At 39.0% G+C, this 23,489-nt stretch overlaps 1 protein-coding gene across 2 annotated transcripts in view; it reads left to right on the top strand.

Moving 5' to 3' along the window:
• ptpn3 (protein tyrosine phosphatase non-receptor type 3) overlaps window positions 1-22,506 on the top strand; it is a 59,434-nt gene extending 36,928 nt beyond the window's left edge. Inside the window, exons 21-26 of one of the 2 annotated variants that reach the window (XM_057834092.1) lie at window positions 754-815; window positions 911-1,057; window positions 6,654-6,782; window positions 13,513-13,658; window positions 13,738-13,873; window positions 20,168-22,506. In XM_057834092.1, the coding sequence (XP_057690075.1) occupies window positions 754-815; window positions 911-1,057; window positions 6,654-6,782; window positions 13,513-13,658; window positions 13,738-13,873; window positions 20,168-20,242 (695 nt within the window). In that variant the 3' untranslated portion in view covers window positions 20,243-22,506. The remainder of the gene's footprint in view (window positions 1-753; window positions 816-910; window positions 1,058-6,653; window positions 6,783-13,512; window positions 13,659-13,737; window positions 13,874-20,167) is intronic. The other variant, XM_057834093.1, reaches the window with a different exon arrangement.
• The last annotated feature ends 983 nt before the right edge of the window (window positions 22,507-23,489 follow it).

Genomic DNA, 23,489 nt, shown 5'->3' on the forward strand with positions numbered 1-23,489 from the left:
TTTACGAATGTGAGTGCACTTTAGTTTACATATTTAAATGTTCAGATATTAAGATTTGAATGAGGCAAAATAACATGCTTTTTCTCTCAAATATATTGTTATACTCATTTGTTTCGGATGTACTGTAGTTATTTTCTGTATAAAAATAAATTTCTTGTTCAAAAAGTCTTTTTTCAAACTTGAGTCTCGAAAAAGAGGGGGTCGTCTTATAAGCAGGGCGGTTTTATATTCGGGCCAATACGGTATTAATATATAAACAACCACAATGGGAGTAAATCAAACTCCCATGCGACACATTAAAATTGTACAATCTATAAGGACATGCAGATTCCCATTCTCCCTGGATGAGCAGCTGAACAAGACAGGTAAAAATAAATGAATGAATTATTTAAAGGAACCATTTTGAGGAAAACCATCATTTAAATTGTAATAGATTTAAAAAAAAAAAAAAATTAAAAATGCAAATTTGAAAAAGCCATGGGTAATATAAACAAATAATTCTAAAATGACAATTATTAAAAAGACTAAAATTTCCAAAAAATAAATGAAACTGTTTTAAACAGTTTTAGAAACGGAGACGATTAAAGTAGTGTGGCATGTGTTTATTAAATCACGTGTGACATCGCATAGCTTAACGCTGCCATTGATGACGGCAACAGATGTCCAATCCATGTAGTGACCACTGTCCCCAAAATGGTCAATTGATTAGGTGCACAAATATCCTCTCATGCCTATGTCCCACTCTGCCTGCAGATGACACGACCAGAGTCGTCCTCCAAGGCCAAGAGGACTACGTCAATGCCAGTCATATCACTGTGCGCATTCAAGTGATGGATTTACTCTCTCACATAGTGTTTATCCAACACTGAATTCAAACAACGTGTTGTTTGTTCTGTTTGTCTTTTTTTAGATGTTGCCTCCTGTGTCTGGAGTGTGTTTACGTTATGTTGCCGCTCAAGGTCCGCTGCCACAGACCTGCGGGCACTTTTGGCAAACCGTTTGGGAGCAGCAGTCACACACCATTGTCATGCTTACAACTCTGACGGAGCGGGGAAGGGTAGGCATACGACTCCATTTTTTCAACATCATCAGGCTGCAAACTGGTTATTTGAATTCATTTATTCAATGTTCTTCTTTAGAAAAAATGTTTTATTTTTTGAGCTCTTTGTTTTAAATAATTTTTTTACTACCATATTTTTCGGACTGTAAGTCGCAGTTTAGACTATACTGTTTAGATTAACTAGACTAGAAGCCTAGTTTGGCCGAAGGTGCGATTTATATGTGAAAGTATTAAAAGTCCGACCCGACTAAAATCACATGTTAGATCTATATTCTGCCACTCATGAGATAGTGAGGGAAAATTTGCACTTTAATATTAGAACCACTTCCACAAACAATGGCAAATAATGGGTCGTCATAAACTTAAATGACATGCGCAGTCACGGTGTCATAACAAAACTAAAATTAGCTCATAAGAAACAAACTAAATAGCCAACTAGCAAGTAATGAAAGAACTGGAGCAGTAACCTAAGAAAAAGTTATTATAGAACATGAACTTTGAACATTAGAGAGGCAAAGCATGACTGTTCTTATTGATCTGTTCCCCCCGCAAAGGTTAATGGGTATTTTGTTGGGCACGCTTACGTAGTCCTATTCACTAATGACCCGCCTCTGTGCTGCGCAATAAAAATGCGACTTAAACTCTGGTTCGACTTACCGTATTGGCCCAAATATAAAATGGTGTTTTTTGCATTGAAATAAGATTGAAAAAGAGGGGGTCGTCTTGTATTTGCGGTCTAGACATTATACCCATTCACGACGCTAGATGACGCAAGATATCATTGAAGCGGTGTTCTGTTTTACAGATTTCAGCTACTCTCGCCATTCACGACGCTAGATGGCGCCAGATATCATTAAAGCGATGTTCTGTCATGACAGATCTCAGCTACTAGTTTAACCAGTTTGCATTATTTTATTGCAATGTTTTTCCTTATTCAGAATTGTTTCAAGACTACAGTTACAGTTAGACTTCACTGTGATGGTTAATGCAGTTATTGCAATTTTGTTGTTTTATCACAATTATTATTCTTTACATTTCAAAAACCAGAAGCCATTCATTTACGAATGTGATTGCACTTTAGTTTACATATTTAAATGGTCAGATATTAAGATTTGAATGAGGCAAAATAACATGCTTTTCCTCTCAAATATATTGTTATATTCATTTGTTTCAGATGTACTATAATTATTTTCTGTATAAAAATTAATTTGGTGTTCAAAAAGTCTTTTTTTTTTTTCAAACTTGAGTCTTGGAAAAAGAGGGGGTCGTCTTAATATGGCCGTCTTATATTAGGGCCAATACGGTACATGTTTTTTCTTGATTTAATTTGTGTTTAAAGAATGTTTTTATAATTATATACTTATTAACATTTTGAAAAATATATATTTAAAATTGATTCTCAATTAATTCCTATTATATAACATTCTTAATATATTTTTTTTACCATACTAATACAACAATTGGATGTCAAATGGGGGGTTGCAAAGAAATAATAAAAACACGAACTGCAGAGCGAATGTCATCTTTTTTTTTTCAGTACCTCAAAAAATTATACCCAGAAATCTTTCCCCACATGATTGCATTGTTCCACTTTTAAAACAGAGCACTTTGCTCTTTGCTCCTTACAGGCTGCTGTATTTGGCACCTGTGATTCAGAAAATCAAAGCTATGGGGAACTTCTGATTATACAAAGTAGTTGTTCAGGTACTTCTCGCATAGATACATACTGAAATAACATTCTTTGAATAGGTTCTAACACACCCTGTTGTTTGTGTCTGTCTGTTATTTGCACACATAATCATTATGAAACCTCAAACATGCAATCAATGCTATTACTTTAACAATATTTGTTTTAGTTAGAGATCGACCGTTATGGGTTTTTCAGTACCAAATATTACCGATTTATAGTAGTTAGAAGGGACAATAACCGATTTTTGGAGCTGAAATTCATTTGCGGTAAAAGTTTTAAAATTTGCGTTAGAAAATTGAAAAAAAAAAGTATGATAATAATAACATTAATGCAAACACTGAACTTCATTGAAATGCCTAGAGCATGTTTATTGAATCACACAAATAGAAAATAATAGCTCAAGAAGTGCCCCTGAATTTTCTAGACTCAGAAACATCTCTTATAAAGTTGAATAAAGGGTTGAATAAATAGATCTCTAAAATTTTTACGCAGTAAATAAAATACAACTAAAATACAGGGACTTTTCAGGCTCAGGAGCACCTCTTGTAAAGGTTAATTAAAAACTCCCTGAATTTTTCCCTGAATTCTCCACACTGATGACCTCGTCTAAGTATCTTTTAGCAAGATACTAAACCCCGCATTGCTCCTGTTGCTGCATCACCAGTAGGTAGATGAGGATTAGGCATGTGCTGGTATGAGATTCTAACGGTATGATAACCTCAAGCCAAAATATCACGGTTTCACGGTATTGCAACTACAGCTCTAAAATGTGTTACTTTGAGATGTCTGGATTTAAAAAAAACAAACAAACAAAAAACACTTTTTTCCCCAAAACAAATTAGCAAATTGGAACATAAGTATAATGTTAAGTTAAAATAAATTTAAAAAATAACAAAATATTCAAAATTAAAATAAATGCAGTCCTTTAGGTGAGACTAAGCCCACAGCCACAGCTCAACATTATTAACATCAGAACAAAATTAATAAAAATATTTTCCATCAAAAGCACGTAAGACTTGTCTCATGTTTACATTAACTTATTTGCTCCCAAAAACGTATAAATCCGTTCTATTTTTAATTGTTTCAGTGTCCCAAAAACATATTTATACATCTTTTACGTTTTTTTTCACGAGACATCTCTAGGTTCTGATGCAACTTCACTCCAAAGCACAATGGTCAAAATTCATTTTAAAGCAATAAAACTGGCCACTGGATGGCAGTACCGCATTTGTCCTATGTCAGGAAACGGAAGTCGAAAGAAGCAAGAAGCGTGAGAAAAATGGGGAGAACGACCCAGCCGGAAACACGCACGGCCAAACCAGTTCCCCCCCGGAACACAACATGCCCCACACAAGGTCCCCAGGTGAACTCTGCCATGAGGCAGCAGTCACCACACAGGTCCCCACCAGAATACACCCACACAGAACGCCAGGCGCAACCCGATTTAACGGAACGAATGGTCGCGCCGCACGGCCGGGACGCCGGTGGAAGACCACCGAACGGACGACCAGGAGGACGTCCAGGAAGCCTGGTGTGGGAAGTCCGATCAGGATGACCGGGAGGACGTCCGGGACACCAGGTAATGAATGACCAAGCGTGAGGACCAGGAGGACGTCCAGGACGCCAGGCGGCGGACGACCGAGCAGAACAATCAGGAGGACGTCCGGGATGCCAGGCGTTGGACGACCGAGCAGAACGATTGGGATCACCAGTGTATTGGATGATGTTGTTGAGTCTAATTTGCCTGTTGAGTAGAGTTCACTTTGCCGTGTTCGGCCGCTCGTGTGTCTCGTGACTCTCTAGTGCAGGGGTCCCCAAACTACGGCCCGCGGGCCGAATACGGCCCGCCCCGACATTTGGTCCGGCCCCTGAACAATACCAGAGAGCATTTTTTTTCCCCTAATAGTGTTATTTATTTTCTGGCCTTTTTCTGTGAAGAACTCAGAGAGGGTTATTTGGTTATTATCTATTTGATTAAAAGTGTTATTATTACATTATATTATTATTTTTATTTAATTTACTTTTGTTCCGTGAAATATCCAGAAAGGGTTATTTGATTGTGGCTTTCTGAAAAACAATAATTTTTTACATTTAGGCACTCCTGCAATCGTCACACTTTTTCTGTTACAAACTGACCTCGGCCCCTCATCAGAGAAGGGAAAAGTTATGCGGCCCTCACTGGAAAAAGTTTGGGGACCCCTGCTCTAGTGTCTCGTGACTCAGCCGGCACAACGACGTGCACAACAGCGTAATCTCTCAGTTCAATAGTTCAGTTATGTGTAAAGAAATTGTTACTTTGCTATCAAAAGCTCTATTTGTCTTGTTGTTTATGTTATTTTGTAGAAGGAAAATATTATTCAGATGTTTGGGATGTCACAAAAGCAAAAAAAATAGCTGTGTTAAAGTCAAAGTTATGTTTGAAATGTATATTTTTACAAAAAGCTCAATTTCTCTGTTTTTTCATCAGAAATTACTCAAACTAAGCTATTTTCTAATGCTCATTTCTAAAGAATGGAAAAAGATATGAACTTTTTTCCTGCTGAAAGAAGAGAGCCTAATCTTTCTTTTGGTGGGTTCCATGTTTATATAGCAATATAACAGAATTTTCTGTAGGCCTTGCAAAATCAGTCAAAATCCAGTAAAACGGCTGGGAGCGAAGGAGGTTGCTCCGGTGAAAATGGCTGGGAGTGAATGAGTTAATATACACACTCTCTTTCTCAACACAGACAGTTGTCAGAGAGAAACAAAACGTGTTTTACCACTGCTAGGCACTCTAAACACGCTGGAGTTAACTCTTAATAGCTTGTGGGAAGCGTCCATGACAGTGTTTACTAACCTTTAATTTTGTATAAATGCAAAATCATGACACTGCCTCCTCCGCAGCCACCCTGCGCATGTCAGTTGGCCCTCCTATTCTCAGCTGCGGCCGTCTGTAACTTTTTTGTAGCCGAAATATTCCAACAGCAGCGATTTCGTTTTCTTCGATGGGGGGAATAAGTTCACGAGTTTCACCTCCTCCAGCCATCGTGTAGCACAGCTGACTAACACTGAGCAACAACAGGTGGGAGAGGGTTGAGCTTTGCAGCTGCAAGTCAGGGATTTCTCCCTGCATATTTGGGACATAAAAAATAGGTAATACCGTAGGGACTGTATGACGCAATTTTTTTGCGGTTTTGAAAGATTGATGTTTTCATACCATGGTATAGCTTGAAACCGGTAATCGGCACATGTCTAATGAGGATATAGTGTGAAGCGCTTTGAGGGCCTTAAAAGTGGAAAGGCGTAATACAAGTGTAACTCCCTTTAGCAGGCAGGAGAGAGAAGCGCAGCTGCATCTGAGCGAAATAATCCAGTTTCAAATAGATTTTTTTCATATCGGCCGGTCGGATGTTCAAAAAGGCCGATACCGGTATATGTCAAATTTCCAAATATCTGTGCCGATAATAAGCCCGGCCGATTATCGCTCTCAATTTTCAATACAGTTAGAGTTGTAAACGGCACAGATATATTAATTCAGCTGCTGTCCACATTGTTCCTACAACAGTTTCTCACGTGGTTAATAAAGGTTTACAGAGAGATGCCATTATTAAGGTCTTGAATAAACAAAGTACTGTATTCTTCCTCAGCACTTTCCTGTTGCTTGGTAACCTGAGGCTTCCATTAATCGTCCGTTTTTCTGATCTTCGTCAAGTGCCTTGGCATTTTCCATTCTTGAGGCTTGCACATGTGCGCGCACACACCCACAATGACAATCACTTCTCATCCTACTCCTGATGAATCCCTACTTCTTCCTACTTCGCAAGCGTACACCATTTTTGTTTCAAGAGCAAGGAAATTATATCCTGACTGATGACTCAAGTGCATCCAAGTAACAATTTGACGCTTGCTGTGATGCATTTGCAGACCAAGTGCCACCAATACTGGCCCCATCCGCCGGAAGTGAAGGATTATGGACACATGCGGGTGAAGTGTCACTCGGAGGAGTGCAACCTGGCTTACGTGACACGGCAGTTCACCCTAACACACACTCAGGTACAATTTTTTCTATATATCACATTAACTGTTTCTGTTAAAACCCTAATTCACTTTGTCACAAATCTGCTTTTCTATTTTTATGAACTATTTTACTCTTTATTTCTCTTTTTTTCTCCCATTGCACACTACTATGTAATGTTTCTGGCCAAGCCTCTTGATAAACAAATCACTGAGTGGGTTAGGCTAGACCCCAGATTCTTGCAATCTGTGCCTCCAGTTTTGTGGGAAGAATGGGGAACCAATCAAGGTCCATAAAAGCTTGGAAGAACACCATCAATACTTTTTAAGATGAACTACATCAGAGATGGTGAGCTAGCATGACCATGTGCTGATAGTGTACTAGTATATCGCAGCTGTCAAACTCAAGGCCGGGGAACAGATCCGGCAAGCCACATTATTTTGTGTAGCCCTCAGAACTAAATGATGTGCTCTGCCTTCATGTTTCTCACTAAAATGAAATTGAAATACAATTTCTTAAATAGCATTATTATATGAATTAAAATCATACTTTGAGAAGATTCGACTATATACAACAATTTGGCGAGAAATTAGTCTTAAATCTGACGTTTAGCCCCGCCTGTCATTATAGCGCTCTAGCGCCTCCATCTGGATGATGACGTCGGCAGAGTAACGATTTCAGCTGATTTAGAATCCAGCCCATTGAGGGGGAAGATTCAGAACAAGGAAAAATGCGACAGAGAGCAGCATTTTCCCTCCAGTTGCTAAATAAATGGTATGGTCATTACAAATAACAGTCTTGTGCTAAATAGAATACGCAATACAGTGATACCTCAGCTCACGAACATAATTGGTTCCCAGAAAGTGTGTGTGAGGCGAAAAGTTCGTCTTCCGAACATTTATTTCCCATAAGAAACCATTAAAATGAGAATAATCCGTTCCCAGGTCCCCATAAAACATAATTTTCTACTAAATAAGCCTTAAAACTACACAAAAATATACCTTATTTTATGTATAATAACTGTGCTATTGTATTATAATTAAAGAAATAAACTGTCCTGTATAATAAAGTCGTTTTATTTACCTTTGTGATGGTAGTTGATGGCTTGATGGAATGGAGTGGGAGGAGGAGGGAGGGAGGGAGTTACTGTTTGGAAGGAGAGTGTTACCGGCAAAGTGCGCAGTTAGCGTAGACTCCACTGCTGTGCCCCCCACATGCTTTTGGTTGTTAATAAAAGTGCCCATCCGACGCCTCTGGGTATGCACGCCGCCACCTTTCTGGAGAGGAAATCGGGCGAACCGAAGACAACCGACGACAACGAGCCAACGTGACTCGCCGGTCCACTTCTCACGACAGTGGGAAGCTGAAAGCACCGCCAATTACCAGTCGAGGGCGAATTGGTAACACGAGTCACCTTCCACAAGGACTGTAGGTAACTCTTTTTCGGTCCCATAATAGCAAAAGTACACTCAATATGGTCCAAAATGTCTATCAAACACAAACCACGTCCGCACTCAACGAAAGGGAGGGGACGAACTGGGACGCCGTGAGCGTGCGTCAGCTTCTCGTGGCCGCCACTGTGGCGCTGTTCGACCGCGTGGTTTGGTTCGTCCGCCGAAAACTAGTTCGTCAGCAGAGACTATCTGCTCGCGAATTTAATGTTCTTGAGGCGAAAAGTTCGTGAGCTTAAGCGTTCGTGAGCTGAGGTATCACTGTATTAAAATGCATTTATTCAGTACGATAGGGCTAAATTACTGCATAATGGTCAAAATTGCCGAATTCTTAAACCTAAACGGTATTTTATGCCAGCGGAATTAGCCCGGCTTTTGTTATTTCTCTTCCCCGGCTTCGGCGACATGCTAAGTCTTTTCCTCCCCTTTCGAAAATGAAAAATCACACAAAACTACCCCGACTCATGTCACACACAGCGGCGGGGTTGATTGTCTTCACTGATCGGCCAGCCCCCAGCGGCAAGCAACTTTCGGCTCGTTGTTCTGGGCAGGCAGGCAGTGCTCGTCGCCGGGGACGCAGAGGGGAATGAACGCCAAAAGTGGTGCATTCTCGGTGGACAAATCTACTGACGTCCGAGCGCTCGAGCCTAAGCCGAGTATAGTGCTCTCTAGGCAGACACGTGAAGAGGGCCGAGGGGGGTCAAAGTCTCGACGCAATTGAGAACTGGAGACGAGAGTGGGGGGTTCTCTGGGGCTGCCCAAACACAGGCGCTCATTGGCAGGCGACCGTGGTTTTCTTTTACGTGAACGCACAGTAACTCTGATTGGGTTGACACAGGTTCGACTAATCAACCTCCTAATCAGCGTCGTAGCACTGATTGACCACAAATTAGGTAGCCAGGTTTTGTCAACTCCGGTTACCCGCTGGTAAGCAGGATTACTTCTGGGGAGGTTGAACTCAGTTCGTAGTACAGGCCAAAGGACGTAACAACGAGATGTAAACAAGTGAGAGTTTAACAGGATGTTCGCCATGCTAATGCTAATGCTAACGCGAATGCTTCTCTAACGCTACGAGTTACATTTAAAGTGTAAGGCTCACTCAGTTAACACCTTAAAGGCTAAAGAAACATGAAAACATATCTGACAATATGTACAAAATAGGCAAGCCTGAAGCTTCATGATGCAGGGTCCTTCCGGGGTCCTACCGTCAGTCAGCGGCGGCCGCAGTTGCCCACACAAATGCCTGATCAAGTTCCTTTTTTATCGGCTGTTTTTTTTTTTTTTTTTTTTTTTTTTTGTTAATCAGCTGATGTTGTAAAACAGTCCCTATATCAGTTGATCTCTATATTTAATATTTGAGTAATATTTTCCTCGTTTTTTCATAAAAAAAAAAATATATATATATATATACTGTATACTGTATATATAAGAACATTTACTGTTGCCATTTTTCAAATAAAAATAAAATTAAAGACAAAAATTTTTTTTTTAATTCTCCTTTTTAAATATAAATTTAACACTTTAAAAATAGAAAAAATATTAATCTCTTTACCACTTTTACGTCTTTTTCGTTAGATGCAAATGAGTTTAAAAAAAAAAAGAATATATGAAAGATTTAAAAACTAAAAAGTAAATAATTTGTTTTTTTTCTTTAATTATTAAAAGAAAAATATGAAAAGGAATAGTTTTTGTTGTTGTAAAAAAAAATAAAGTAAAAGAATGAACATTAATTAAAATATGTTAGGTCAAAAATGTCTGTACAAGATTCATCGACTATTAACATAGTTGTCGATTAATTTGTTAGGGAAGCTCGATTGGTTGTCGATTTCACGTGGCAGCCCTAGTTAATACGTATACAGCAGAAGTAAACCACCACTACTGTGTGGCCCGTGACAAAGATGAGTTTGACACCCGTGATGTAGAGTATATTAACAAAACAAAAATAGTATTAAATTCTAACAAAGTATTTTGCCATTGACATTTTTCTCATTTACTCATTTCACCCCGTCCTCTTCCGTCTGTCAACTAATTCCTGTTTTGTCACCCCCATCATCACATTACACGTTAAAGCCGGTAGTGCATGCTGCGGTTGTCTACATCTCAAAAATATTGCCATGGTTACAGGATGGGCGGCAGGTGAATTTCAAATGCAGATTAAACTTGATCTGAACTTTGGGTGCAACACTTTTAATGTATACCTAATAACCAATCATAAAAAGGAGACACTGCTGTAATCGGTTTCCTTGATATGAAGCTGAAATATGTTGACTAGTGGTCATAATATCACAGCACAATAATGATATTTATGTAATACATCAGGGACATGTACAGGCAGTGACTCATGATAAATGAAACACCTAAAGGCCACGGTGCACTTTGCTTTAATGCTGGCAAGCGGGAAGGTGATGAGAAGGGGGGGGTCTAATCTCTCGACTACCACTCGCTACCAAATCCTATGTACTGACCTTTTAACACAGATTTATTGTAGAGGGAAATATGACGGCCGACGCGGCGGTAGTTTGCTGCGACATGTGCCGCGGGTGTGCCATATGTCCCGTCTCGGCGGGATGTTAGCAGTGGCATGCTAATTTCCGTGTAGGCGAGCTGGTGTGTACACAGGTGATCAAGTGCAGCATCTAAATAAAGGCGTGTGCACGGGCAGGTGGTTTACACGAGGTAAACTCTTCATTGTCATATAATCGGATTGGATTTTCCACATTAACTGCCTGTGTGAACTTTACAATGCTCAAGGAAGCATGAATGATGAAGGTGTGCACATGCATGCACAAATACTCCTGTGTGTGCCCATCTGTTACCCTGGCGGTGATAGTTAATCCCTGCATGAAATCGCAGGCGGCATGCCTGTTTTTTTTTTAAATAATGAATAAAATGAATTTAAAAAATGAAACACTTAACTCAGCTCTTCTCTGCTCCCCTCGCCAGTCCTGTCTTGTCCACCTGTTTTTCTGCTTTCATCCCATCGATGTCGTCACCCTGCACTTTATGATCTCACCTCAAGATCACGTGTACTGGCACTTTCTCTCCACAACACCCTCTGCATTGATGTCTTCTCACACACCAACAATATCATTGTTTGAGTTTAGGGTATATTTTAATATCTCTAAAGTACATAGAAATTTGCGTATAGACACTACCCACGTGACGTCACAACTCCTTCCTCCTGACTGGTGCCGCCCAATTGTCCGTCAACACATCATGTTTCCCTGTTACGGCTACGTACATTCCTCCTATTTACGACGTGTTTTTCTGCTCGTTAACATTAATAATCAAAATGGTGAAGGCGTGTGTGGCGGTCGGTTGCAATAAAAGAGAAGATAGACGGAGAAGACGGAGAGACTTGAAGTTCTACCGGATTCCGAGAGACCCGGAGAGAAGAGAGCGAGATGGGCTGCTGCAATTCGGCGAGAAAACTGGGCTCCAAACGATTACCACAGATTATGTAGTAGTCATTTTACATCTGGTAAGATGCATTTAATATATATTTAGAGGATTTTGGGCTGACAACCACAATTAAGATCATTGCTTGGCTAATCGCCGACAACATACACGTATGTATGTAGTGAGAGTGCTATCGCTAATCCATATAAACATTAAAAGCCCTAACTCCATTGACAGACGACATGAAATACATTAGACTTGACAGTGGATGTTAGCAAGAACAAAAGATTTTGAATTGAAAATTTCGTAACTCACCTTTCCAAGCACAAGATAAATTCCTGCCGAATTTTCGTGGACGAGGACCTGTTTCACCCAACCAGCAACGAAGTATTTATAAGCCTCCAAGCTCTTAAAGTTTTTCAAACTTTCGTGAGAATAGGCTGATTTTGTGTGGACAAGATAGTTGTACATATCAGGCTAGCTAGCAGATGTCAGGCAAATACGGCGGAGACAGCGGGTCGAAAAACATCGATTTAGGCATCAAATATGGATCTGGCGAATGGATAAACTGAAGCTTTTCCACATAACGCCTTTTATGCAACGCATCAAGTGAGTTTACGGCATCCGAAAGCACCGGGTCTTCCATTAAATGCATTATAAATTGCTCGATCAATTGAGACCATTGATAATACAGACACAAAATGACAGACAAGTGGGCGGAACCATACAGCGAGCACGTGATTTTGTGACGTTGGTGGGTAGGGTCTGTCGGCCACTGTTTTTTCTATGTTGTTATGTTATGTTATGTTTTTTTCCCTATCTTACACTATGTTACAGAAAAAAATACAATTTTGTTCCTGGCTCGGAACATTTTATATGTGTTGCTTGGGTCCAAAGTCAATTAAAAAGTGCCACTAAAAAGGTAAACGTTTGGTTTTGATAAAATTAGAGGCTATATACAAAATTTCCGATTTTACGTCCAAGTTCGTGTTTTAGGTCAAACAGGAAATAAAAATAGGAAAACGTACATACAGTGAGGAGCAGAAGTAATTGCACCACTTGTGATTTTGCACATTCCCCCACTAAGAAAATAGGGAAAGGTCTGAAATTTCAATCATAGATGCATTTCCACTCATAGAGACATAATTTAAAAAAAAAAAAAAAATCCAGAAATCACATTGTATGATTTTTAAATTAAAAAAGTTAATTAAGTTAAGAAAAGTTATTTACTGGGGTTTATAAGTATTTGTAAACCTGAGAAATCAGTGCTTATATTTAGTGCAGAAGCCTTTGTTTGCAATTACAGAGGTCAGACGCTTTCTGCAGTTCTTCACCAGGTTTTCACATTTGGAAACAGGGATTTTGGCCCATTACTCCACACAAATCTTCCTTAGATCTGTCAGGTTTCGGAGCGTTGAGGTTTCAGCTCCACCCAAAGACTTTCTATTGGATTGAGGTCTGAAGAGGCCACCCCAGAACCTTGATATGCTTTTTACGCCGCCACTCCTTAGTCAGCTTGGCTGATATATACATATATTCAGGAAAGAGTAATTAAAAGCTGACCGATTATGCTGAAAAATATGTTTAGCAGTTCAAACATTGATATCTGTCTTTGCATGTCTTTAGTGAATATAATGAAATATAGCTTGAACGCAATTTTCAAATATTTATTTATGATCAACACGACTCCCCAACTTCAATGGAATTGGGGTTGTATGTTAATTTCTAATGCTATTTGTTAAATTTTAACGGTATCCATTGAGGCTATCGTGCCAATTGTCTTCAAATCAAGATCTAGAAAAAAAAAAAATAAAACCTGTACTTGGACCTGTCTATATGATGTATTGGGGATGTGTACTGTATCTATGCCCTTTGAAGCCCCTCTTCTGAACCCCTTTTTTTTTTTGTACCTACTCAGCTGGGTGAAGAGCGTGCAGTCACACACCTTCAATACGTGGCGTGGCCCGACCACGGTGTACCCGACGACCCTTCTGACTTCCTGCTGTTCGTCACTTCAGCCAGGGAGAGGAGACGAGCCGAAGAGCCTCTAATGGTTCACTGCAGGTAACGTGCGCCCTAATAACACAAATCCCTCTGCTGAGCGCCCAACGATAGTCACTCGAGTCGGACCTTTCTCTTCCAGTGCGGGGATTGGTCGGACAGGTGTTCTAATCACCATGGAAACTGGGCTGACGCTGCTGGATCAGGGGCTGCCGGTGTTCCCGCTGGACATTGTCAAAACACTGAGAGATCAGCGGGCCATGATGATTCAGACCACGGTACAGTGGAGCAAACACGGTTCATGCCAGGAACATTTGTTCAAATGTCCCGAAGGAAATCATGGATAATCTCTTTCAGGGTCAAAACCGATGCTAATATAGATATACAATGGTATGAAAAAGTATCTGAACCTTTTGGAATTTCTCACATTTCTGCATAAAATCACTATCAAATTTGATCTGATCTTTGTCAAAATCAAACAGATGAAAAACGTGCTTTAACTAAAACCACCCAAACATTTATAGGTTTTCATATTGGTAACACTTTACAATAAGGGTCCCTTGATTAACATTAGTTAATGCATTTTTAGACAATAACGAATGTTTAATTAACAATATAATAATTAATATAATTGCTTATCTAACATTTATTAACATATTAATTAACATGAGTTAAAGCATTAGTTAATGCATAACCAGACAGTAACTAATGGTTTGGTAAAATTTTAAAAATTTATAGGCCTATATAGGGTTAAGGATTGTTAAGTTATTTAAGTTTAGTTTAATTTTTCAGTTAAGGGACACATGTGCATGTGCTGCACTTTACAATAAGGGTCCGAAAAACATTCAGTATTGGTTAATTAAGGTTAAGTAACACTTATGACGTACGTTCACGTGAAATAATATCATACTTAAAGCAGAAATGTAAAGTAAGGTTGGCCAACCAGGTTTTTGAATAATATCAATGGCTAAACATTTATAAGCATATTTTCGTTATTTTTTTTAACGCAACCCTTCCAGATTCTTTGTTTAACCCATAGCAACGCCCTTGACAACGAAAATGCTTTTCTTAGGCAATCTTCGGAAATGACGTCACACCTAGAAGTGCGAGGGAAGTCCGCCATAGAACAGTATTGTTTGTTGCGTTGTTTCTCGGTAAGACGCCACGGCGGTGTGTGGCGATGTTTTGTTCTCACTCTAACGAAAAGTTGTTTGAGTGGCCAAAGGATAGCAGGGCACGTAAATGGACATCTTTCGTTCTCATGAAGCGAATGAATTTCACGCCATCATTGAGTAGTGTTCTCTGCTACAAACACTTCAAAGATGCCTGCTTCATTAACCGGTCTGCTTATGATCAAGGATTTGCCAAAAAGTAAGTGTGATTTTTGGATAGATGACTGGTGACTTTGTCACAGCAGAGCTGCCAATTGTTGTGGAATGTACCGTAGAAGCTAGCGACGTTAGCCGAAAGCTAACTCGTGGCAATCCCCGATCATAGTTGTTGTTGTGTTCGCTAGGTTAAGCGTGTTTAAATTGTGCGTCATCTACGATCTTGTCCGAAAGGGTTAATCCACTGTCAATCGGGAAAGGGGTGCGGCTCAAGTGAGCGGCTCAAGTCACGCAGTGAATCATGGGAAATGTAGTCTCGGGACAACACTGAAGTGGTGCTCTGTAATCTGTTCGCTTGTGTGAAAAAACTACATTTCCTCACGCCATTAGACGCCACTTCCTGCCGAGAGCCCCAAGCTGTGTTTGTACTGTTAGCTCCATGTGTTAATAAAGAAACAAAGTTGTCAGCACGTCGTGTGTTCGATACCTTTGTCAACAAAAAGCTCATAACAAGACACTATGCACGATCCGTTTAAGAGACGCTGGGACTGGAAGTAGTAGTAGTTGGTAGTACGAGGCGAGGCGGAGATGAGCGAGAAGCAAAACTTCGCGGTCGAATGTGAAGGCAGTCCGCTATTATTTTGTTTTCTTATTGTTGGCACAATAAAGTGGAGAAAGCCATCAACGACTCATCTCCTTCTTTCCCCCCAACGTTTTTATATTATTATTTTATATGCACGAGAGCTGCCGGATCTGCCAAAATGAACATGAAGTCTGGTTGTTATTTTTTTTTAACAATGTCATCAGATAGACAAAAACATAAAATTATGTGCAAATGCCTGCATCTTCAAATCATGAAAATAATAACAGCCTATATCTTGTAATCTCGATGGGTCTTGTCTCCATTCCATGTCAGGTAGTCTAGGCACATTGTTTGCCTCCTGATTAGCGTCTGGCGAATACATGTTAGGTCCAACATGAAATTCCAACCTCCTCTTCTTCCTCCAACTCTTCAAAAACTTGGATCTCCTCCCTTGCACTCGATCTATCGCTTATATCGCTGTTTGAATCATTGTTTGAAGGGCTTTGTATGGCGGCCGTATGTATGGAGCGCTGCCATCACTGTTCCCGGTGTGACGTATCACTTCCGGGTTCATCTCCTTTCAGGCTCGAACTTTGGAAACGCGATTATTTTGTCAAATATACAACATATAAATTATTTTTGTCATGCTTTATTTGTTGGACAATGTTTAATTACTTTAATTGTGACCCTATTTGGCATGTTATGAAATTACTTCACATTTCTGCTTTAAGGTTAGGTTAGCAGCACCCAAGGACTCACAGAGCAATGGTTCTCATTTTAAAATAACAATCACTTACTAGTACGAGTATACATTAATAACTATTTATCAATGCACTAATGTGTATGTGAATTAATGTTAAGTAATGTGTTATATATATTATATATTTTAACCTAACCTTAATAAGATCTTGTCACATATTTGTTTATTTACTTTTCATGGGACAACACTGACAAAATGACACTTTGACACAATGAAAAGTAGTCTGTGTGCAGCTTATATAATAGAGTTAATTTATTTTCCCCTCAAAATAACTCAAAATATAGCCATTAATATCTTAACCCCTGGCAACAAAAGCGAGTACACCCCTTAGAAACTACATCCCTAAATGTCCAAATTGAGTACTGCTTGTCATTTTCCCTCCAAAATGTCATGTGACTCGTTAGTCTTACAAGGTCCAGGTGTGCATAGGGAGCAGGTGTGTTCAAATTTGTAAAGCAGCGCCTACACTCTCTCATACTGGTCACTGAAAGTTCCAACATGGCACCACATGGCAAAGAACCCTCTAAGGATCTTAAAAGACATATTGTTGCGCTACATGAAGATGGCCACTCAGAAAAGGCCTCGGGTTGGTCGTCCAAAGAAGCTGAGCGCACGTGCTGAGCGTCACATCCAAATGCTTTCTTTGAAAAATCGTCGCAGGAGTGCTGTCAGCATTGCTGCAGAGATTGAAGAGGTGGGGGGGTCAGCCTGTTAGTGCTCAGACCATACGCCGCACTCTACATCAAATTGGTGTGCATGGCTGTCACTCCAGGAAGAAGCCTCTTCTGAAGACTGTACATGAAAGCCCGCAAACAGTTTGCTGAAGACATGTCAACAAAGCACACGGATTACTGGAACCGTGTCCTATGATCTGATGAGACGAAGATTAATTTGTTTCGTTCCGATCGTCTCAAGCATGTGTGGCAGCGACCACGGGAGGAGTACAAAGAGAAGTGTGTCATGCCTACAGTCAAGCATGGTGGTGGGAATGTCATGGTCTGGGGCTGCATGAGTGCTGCAGGTGTTGGAGAGTTACATTCCATCGAGGAAAGCATGAACTCCAACATGTACTGTGAAATACTGCAGCAGAGCATGATCCCTTCCCTCCAGAATCTGGGTCGCAGGGTAGTGTTCCAGCATGAAAATGAACCCAAACACACCTCCAAAATGACCAGTGCTTTACTGAAGAGGCTGAGGGTAAAGGTGATGGACTGGCCAAGCATGTCTCCAGACTTGAACCCAATAGAACATCTTTGGGGGATCCTCAAGCGGAAGGTGGTGGTGCGCAAAGTCTCGAATAATCGGCAGCTCGGCAACGTCATCATGGAGAAGTGGAAAAGCATTTCAGTGGCAACCTCTGGTCAACTCCATGCCCAGGAGAGTAAAGGCAGTTCTGGATAATAGTGGTGTCCACACAAAATATTGACAGTTGACATGTTGTATGTTAATATTGACAACTTTCACTAAGGGGTGTACTCACTTTTGTTGCCAGGGCTTTAGATAATAATGGCTATATTTTGAGTTATTTTGAGGGGGAAAATAAATCAACTCTATTATATAAGCTGCACACAGACTACTTTTCATGGTGTCAAAGTGTCATTTTGTCAGTGTTGTCCCATGAAAAAGTATGCTTAAATATCTGCAGAAATGCGAGGGGTGTACTCACTTTTGTGATACACTGTATGTGAGGTCACAAAACAACCCCCCCCAAAAAAATCCCAGAGCAAAATACAGTGATCCTTCGCTATTTCGCACATCAAACTTTGCGCCCTCAGTCCATCGCAGATTTTTTTTCAATTTAAAAAAATATTAATACAGTATTTTTTTTAAATGTTAAGATAAATGCATGTATACGTGTATAAATCATTGTTTTCTTTTATATATATCTTGTTTATATCACAATTAATACATGTGAAGAGCTTAAAGGGATCCACGGATAGAAAGACTTGTAGTTCTTAAAAGATAAACGTTATTATAAGTTAAAATAATTTGATTTTGAAACACCTCTTGATGTTTTCGTTTTTATACAATTTATAAAATTACTTTTAACTAGTACGTCACCATTGTTGTTGACGTCGCAGGACGGTGATGTCACATGGTTACGCTGCTGGGCTTCGAGAGTATGACTCTAGCGACATAAACAGGTCATCTGTTCAACCCTTTCAATTTGAAACCAAGAGGAACATTAATGAGCATGACAGCGCTGTAGATATTTCACAAAATGAGCAGCAAAAGCAAAATGAACAGGAAAGACTGAATGAGACGGGATGAGAGTAGGGGAAAAAACTGTTCTGCCAAAATGTGCTACACCGGAGAAACATCTACAAGAGGCGGATTTGAGACCCAAAGTACTACCATGCGCTTTCAGCTTGTTTTGTTTAGATGCATACAGACAGAACATACTAAAGCTGCCTTAAGAAAATACTTAAACATAGTAATATCAAATAAGGGTGGTTTAAATATGCTACGTGACTAATGTGGTCAACAGATCAACAATCTGCTTTGGAGCTACCACAAGAAAACACAATGCTTAAAAGTATGAGAGGGAAACACATTTTGACATTTAAAAAGTATTTTTAAGGCAATGAAAGAAAATCAAAGACTCTATAAAACCACAAATAGTAAGTACTCGCCACTTTTAACCAATGTACGCATGTGTTGGACGTCAAGCCACGTAGAAAGAATTGCAGTAAACCCTGTAGTGTTCTCATAGTGACAGTGACCAACTACGTCATCACCCCAAACGTCCATTGTGCGCATAAAACATGGCGTCCTCCGTAGGTCAAAACATGTACTAAATATTATAGATTTTTAAATCAATGGCAATATTTTAAGTGTTTTTTTTTTTTTAAACATACTTTGGGCAAAAGGCCAAAAAAACATGTCCTATGTGTATCTTTTTTTGAAATTTGAATACATACATTGAACAATGTTAACAAACTCCGCCTCTACTTCGCGTTATTTTATTCATGGTTGGCGGTCCCCATTTACCGCGAAAAACGAGGTACACACGTCTTTCTTCCTCTTTTTTTTTTTTCAATTTATTAAAATTTGTTTTAATTAATTTTTTGACATTTTTTATAAAATTCGTTTTTTTAAATCACATTTTTAATTATTTTATTATTGTTACATTACTTTTATTTTTTTTAATGGCAATTAATTATGGAATTTCCAAAAATTTTCAGAATTCATTCAAAATTTTATTTTTTATTTAAAATAAAATTTTAAAAAAATACATGCAGGCAAGGATAATAGAGTACTACAATTTTATGTCAAATTGGGCTGCAAAATATTGTCCCGTTGGCCACAATTGGCCCTTGGACTGTATTTTTGTGACTCTCTGTCCTGTATGAATTAAATTTCATTAAAAATTATCATAATTCTTGCATTAAAGGGTTAAAATTTAAATATATACTGTATATAATTTTTTGTTTCTTTTATTGACTTTCCCTTTCGACAGTTCCAACTCGATTTAAACTGTATCACATCTCACATTCAACACTCCAAGTAATTCCACAGCATTTCAGTTCAGCTTTAGCTTTTCAGCATTCACATCCAATTGGTACGGAAATTGTGATCCCTATTTGCTTCTCAAAAGCAACAATGTGCACAAAAGCCTCTCCAAAATCCTGGCATGTTGGCTGGAATTGAGGAACTTAGAGTGCATCCAGAAAGTATTCGCTGTGCTTCCTTTTTCACATTTTGTGACAGCTTTGTTCCGAAATGGAATACATTTTCCCCTCCAAAATGCAGGCACAAAACTCAATAATGACGATATAAAAATAAGCTTTTATATTTAGTACTTGTATAGTTTTTTAGGACTTAGGTTCGAGAATAATAACAGGAGTAATAGTAAATATATTTCCCCCCTTTCTCTAACTTTGTAATTGATCTGTTCCAGTGTCAGTTCCAGTTTGTGTGCGAGGCCATTCTGCGAGTATACAAGGAGAAGCAAGGGGGATCTACGGCCCCGTAGCCCAAATCAGAAACAGCACCAGAGGAAATTGAGCCTCATAACTTCCACTCGAGCGACTCCCACCGAGGGGCTGACGAGCACCGCAAGAGATTAACCTCTGTTGTGCCTGCGGGGTTGCTCCACGGTCTGGATGAAAATTGCTGTATCTAGCATCCAAGTACAACTGGATGGGAGCTATGTAGCCAAGATCAAATAGGACACTTTGAATCTTACACTCATCTGCCTTACGTTCTGCCGAGCTTGGTTCACACCAATCTTGAATGAGGTACATAAAAGCTGCTAAGCTCAGGAATAAGCCTTGTTTGCAAGTGATGGAAGAAAGCAGCGTGATTGTAAAGTGTAGTTTATGTGCGTGTCTTACAGTAGAAGAGCAGGAGTCGGAAAATTCTGTGTTGGGTACTGTGGTGTTCCTGCCACTTTTCACTTAAATTATTCTCACAATGAAATAAATACTGATTTCTATGACTTTATTCTGGTTTTTTAGGGTTCTTAAAGTTGGTTACGCAGCTACTTTTTAAGTTTAAATGCACATATTCACGACACAATATTATTATTATTTTTTAAATCATCCCAAAAAATGTCAACAATGTCAAAAAAGAAATCAAAATGATTTTAATTTTAAATTGTTTAACTGTCCTTCTGCAAAGTATTTAGAAATATTTAATAAGTCTCTATAATTATATCAATGACATCAGATTGACCTGCATATCGATAAGATGCTTACAGATACATTTATTATGACAACAAAGTAGCATGGCAAGCCTAAGTGTTCATCAAAAATTAGACTGAGGTCTAATTCCTAAAAATATCATGTACGCCCTTGTAACATTACCTATTCTGAACATAAACAGCACAGGAATAAAGGACAACATAATGCAAAAAATATGTAAACTGATTTCATTAAAATATACTGCACATCAAAATTTAATAAAATATTTAAAGGTTTAGAACATTAAATGCATATATTCACACAAAGAAAACTAAGTTCCAGCTGTACTAATAGGACGACACTTTACTAATTTTTGCGTTTTTCTAGAATGTTAAATGGCAGAGACCTGGATGCACAATACAGTTGAAGGGGCCTTTTCCGTACTCTACTGTATTGGACAATATTGCTTTCCACTGCTGAAGAAATCATTTTAAAAAGGGATTTTAAAAAAAATGTGTGTAGAGACCCCATTCACCCAATCCAGAATGTTAACTTCACCTTCAAAATCAGACATTAGCATCTGTTTAGTGCAACTACCCCCATCGAGCCCCAACAGACTGTCATGATAACGTTTTATCATCTAAGAGGAACCCATAATAATATGCCTTATGGCTGCAAAGACTTGTGACTGCGCATTTGTTAATGTTCATTTGGGGTCTCATTTAGATTTTAATGTTATGGTTGATTTACAGAGGCTATTTACTCTTTCAGGCTTAAGTTTTTTTTAACCATAGGTAATTGTGAAATTCATATCCTCAACTACATGACTGATGTTTAGTACCTGATATTAGTGCGTTGTCCACACACACACACAAATGTGTGTACGCACACATTTGTGTGTGTACACAAAATAAGGCTTGAGGTATTTATCCCGAGAGTAGAGGTGCACGCTAATTATCGGTCCGATAATTATCGGTCCGACAATAGGAATTATGACGTCATCCCAGTATATCCGATAACATTATATATTATCGGCCCTATTAATAATATTTTTGGCACAGTGTCGGATTGTGATGTGTGCGTTTGTTTCCACTCCTGATTTTCCAGTATGCAAAGTTTTGTTACTGTCTTTGTTTTGTTCATTATAATAATGTTCATGTCATCATGAAAATTTCTGGTTCGGTCAAAGGCAAATCTATGCTGAATCAACCACTAGTATTTTTGACCTACAGGTGTTCAAAAACTCAGGTGAATATACATTGAAAACTTATATACATATTATCGGTCATCGTATCGGTATCGGCCTTGAGGAGCAGGAAGTTATCGATATCGGTATCGGTTTCAAAAAATGGGTATCGTGCACCCCTACCCGAGAGTAATCTATTTTAAAAGAAACGCAGAAGTCGCACTTTATGATATATTTGATGTCTTGGGGAAAACGACTACTTCACAAAAAATAAGATTATTGTAGAAAAACATAATTTGTTTTCGATGACATTCACACGGTTATGATAATGTGTCCGTCTAAGCAATAAAAAGCTGGAAAACAACCTTAAATATTTTTACATTTTTTTTCTTTTCATTAAAAAAAAACTACCCTGTGATTGGCTGGCTACCAATGTGTGTACCCTGCCTAACGTCCATAGTTAGCTGGGATAGGCTCCAGCACCTCCGCGACCCTCTCAAGGATAAGCGGCTCCAATTATTATAATTATTTTTTTTGGTTTTATTTTTTTCAGTTTTTTTATTTGTCATGGCTTTGTTTTTTTTCAATTTGTTGTTTTAAAAATTCATTTTTACTTATTAGTATTTAAAGAAACACTAGGTAACTTTTCAACCTTTATAAAATATTTTCATAACGTCTGTGATAATTTGTTGACTTACAGCTGGTTGAGTGACAACTCTTTTATGTCTTGAGGGGTCTGTACTCTGTATCGCTTTCACTGGCACTAATTAACGTTTAGGATGGTGGCAGGTAACCTGCCACACAAAATAAAACTACAAATGTGCTGACTGCTTTTCGGCATATGTCATTTCCCCCCTTCCCCATTCGTTATAAAGAATGAAGCCCATGCGAACGCTTTCGCGCGAATTCTACAATGATGGCAGAGCAACAAAAGAGACAAAAAGTTTTGTCTGAGGAGGAAAAAAGGCAGGCTGCCAGGATATTAAGGCAGCTTTAAAAAATCGATTATTAGATGCATCGCAATTCGACACGTGACGATTCGATTATGATTCGTAAAGGTTCAAAAACAAAGATTTTTCCTCATCACTTTATGACAGCCGCTCGTAGCGGAATGAAATTCAAGACACGTCTGCCGACCGAACACCTTTAACAGACGCACGCACAACGTTATGATGGATGGTGCCGGTTACTGAGCGAGCGATTTACTCCTTTTCGAAAGACTGGAAAATAAATTTGTGAGACAGGCAGGGCCCCGGAGGTCACGCTTCTGTGTGCAAGTTATTTTTTAGAGCGAGAGGGGAAGAGAGATAGTTCGTTGCTCCTTGTCTTTCAGTTGTCCAGTAGTAGGTTATAAGAGGTGAGTACGTGAACCCTCTTGTACTATTTAGCCTTTATTGTTGTTGTTTTTTAGA

The sequence above is a fragment of the Corythoichthys intestinalis genome, chromosome 4 (assembly GCF_030265065.1).
Source record: "Corythoichthys intestinalis isolate RoL2023-P3 chromosome 4, ASM3026506v1, whole genome shotgun sequence".
Taxonomy (NCBI): domain Eukaryota; kingdom Metazoa; phylum Chordata; class Actinopteri; order Syngnathiformes; family Syngnathidae; genus Corythoichthys; species Corythoichthys intestinalis.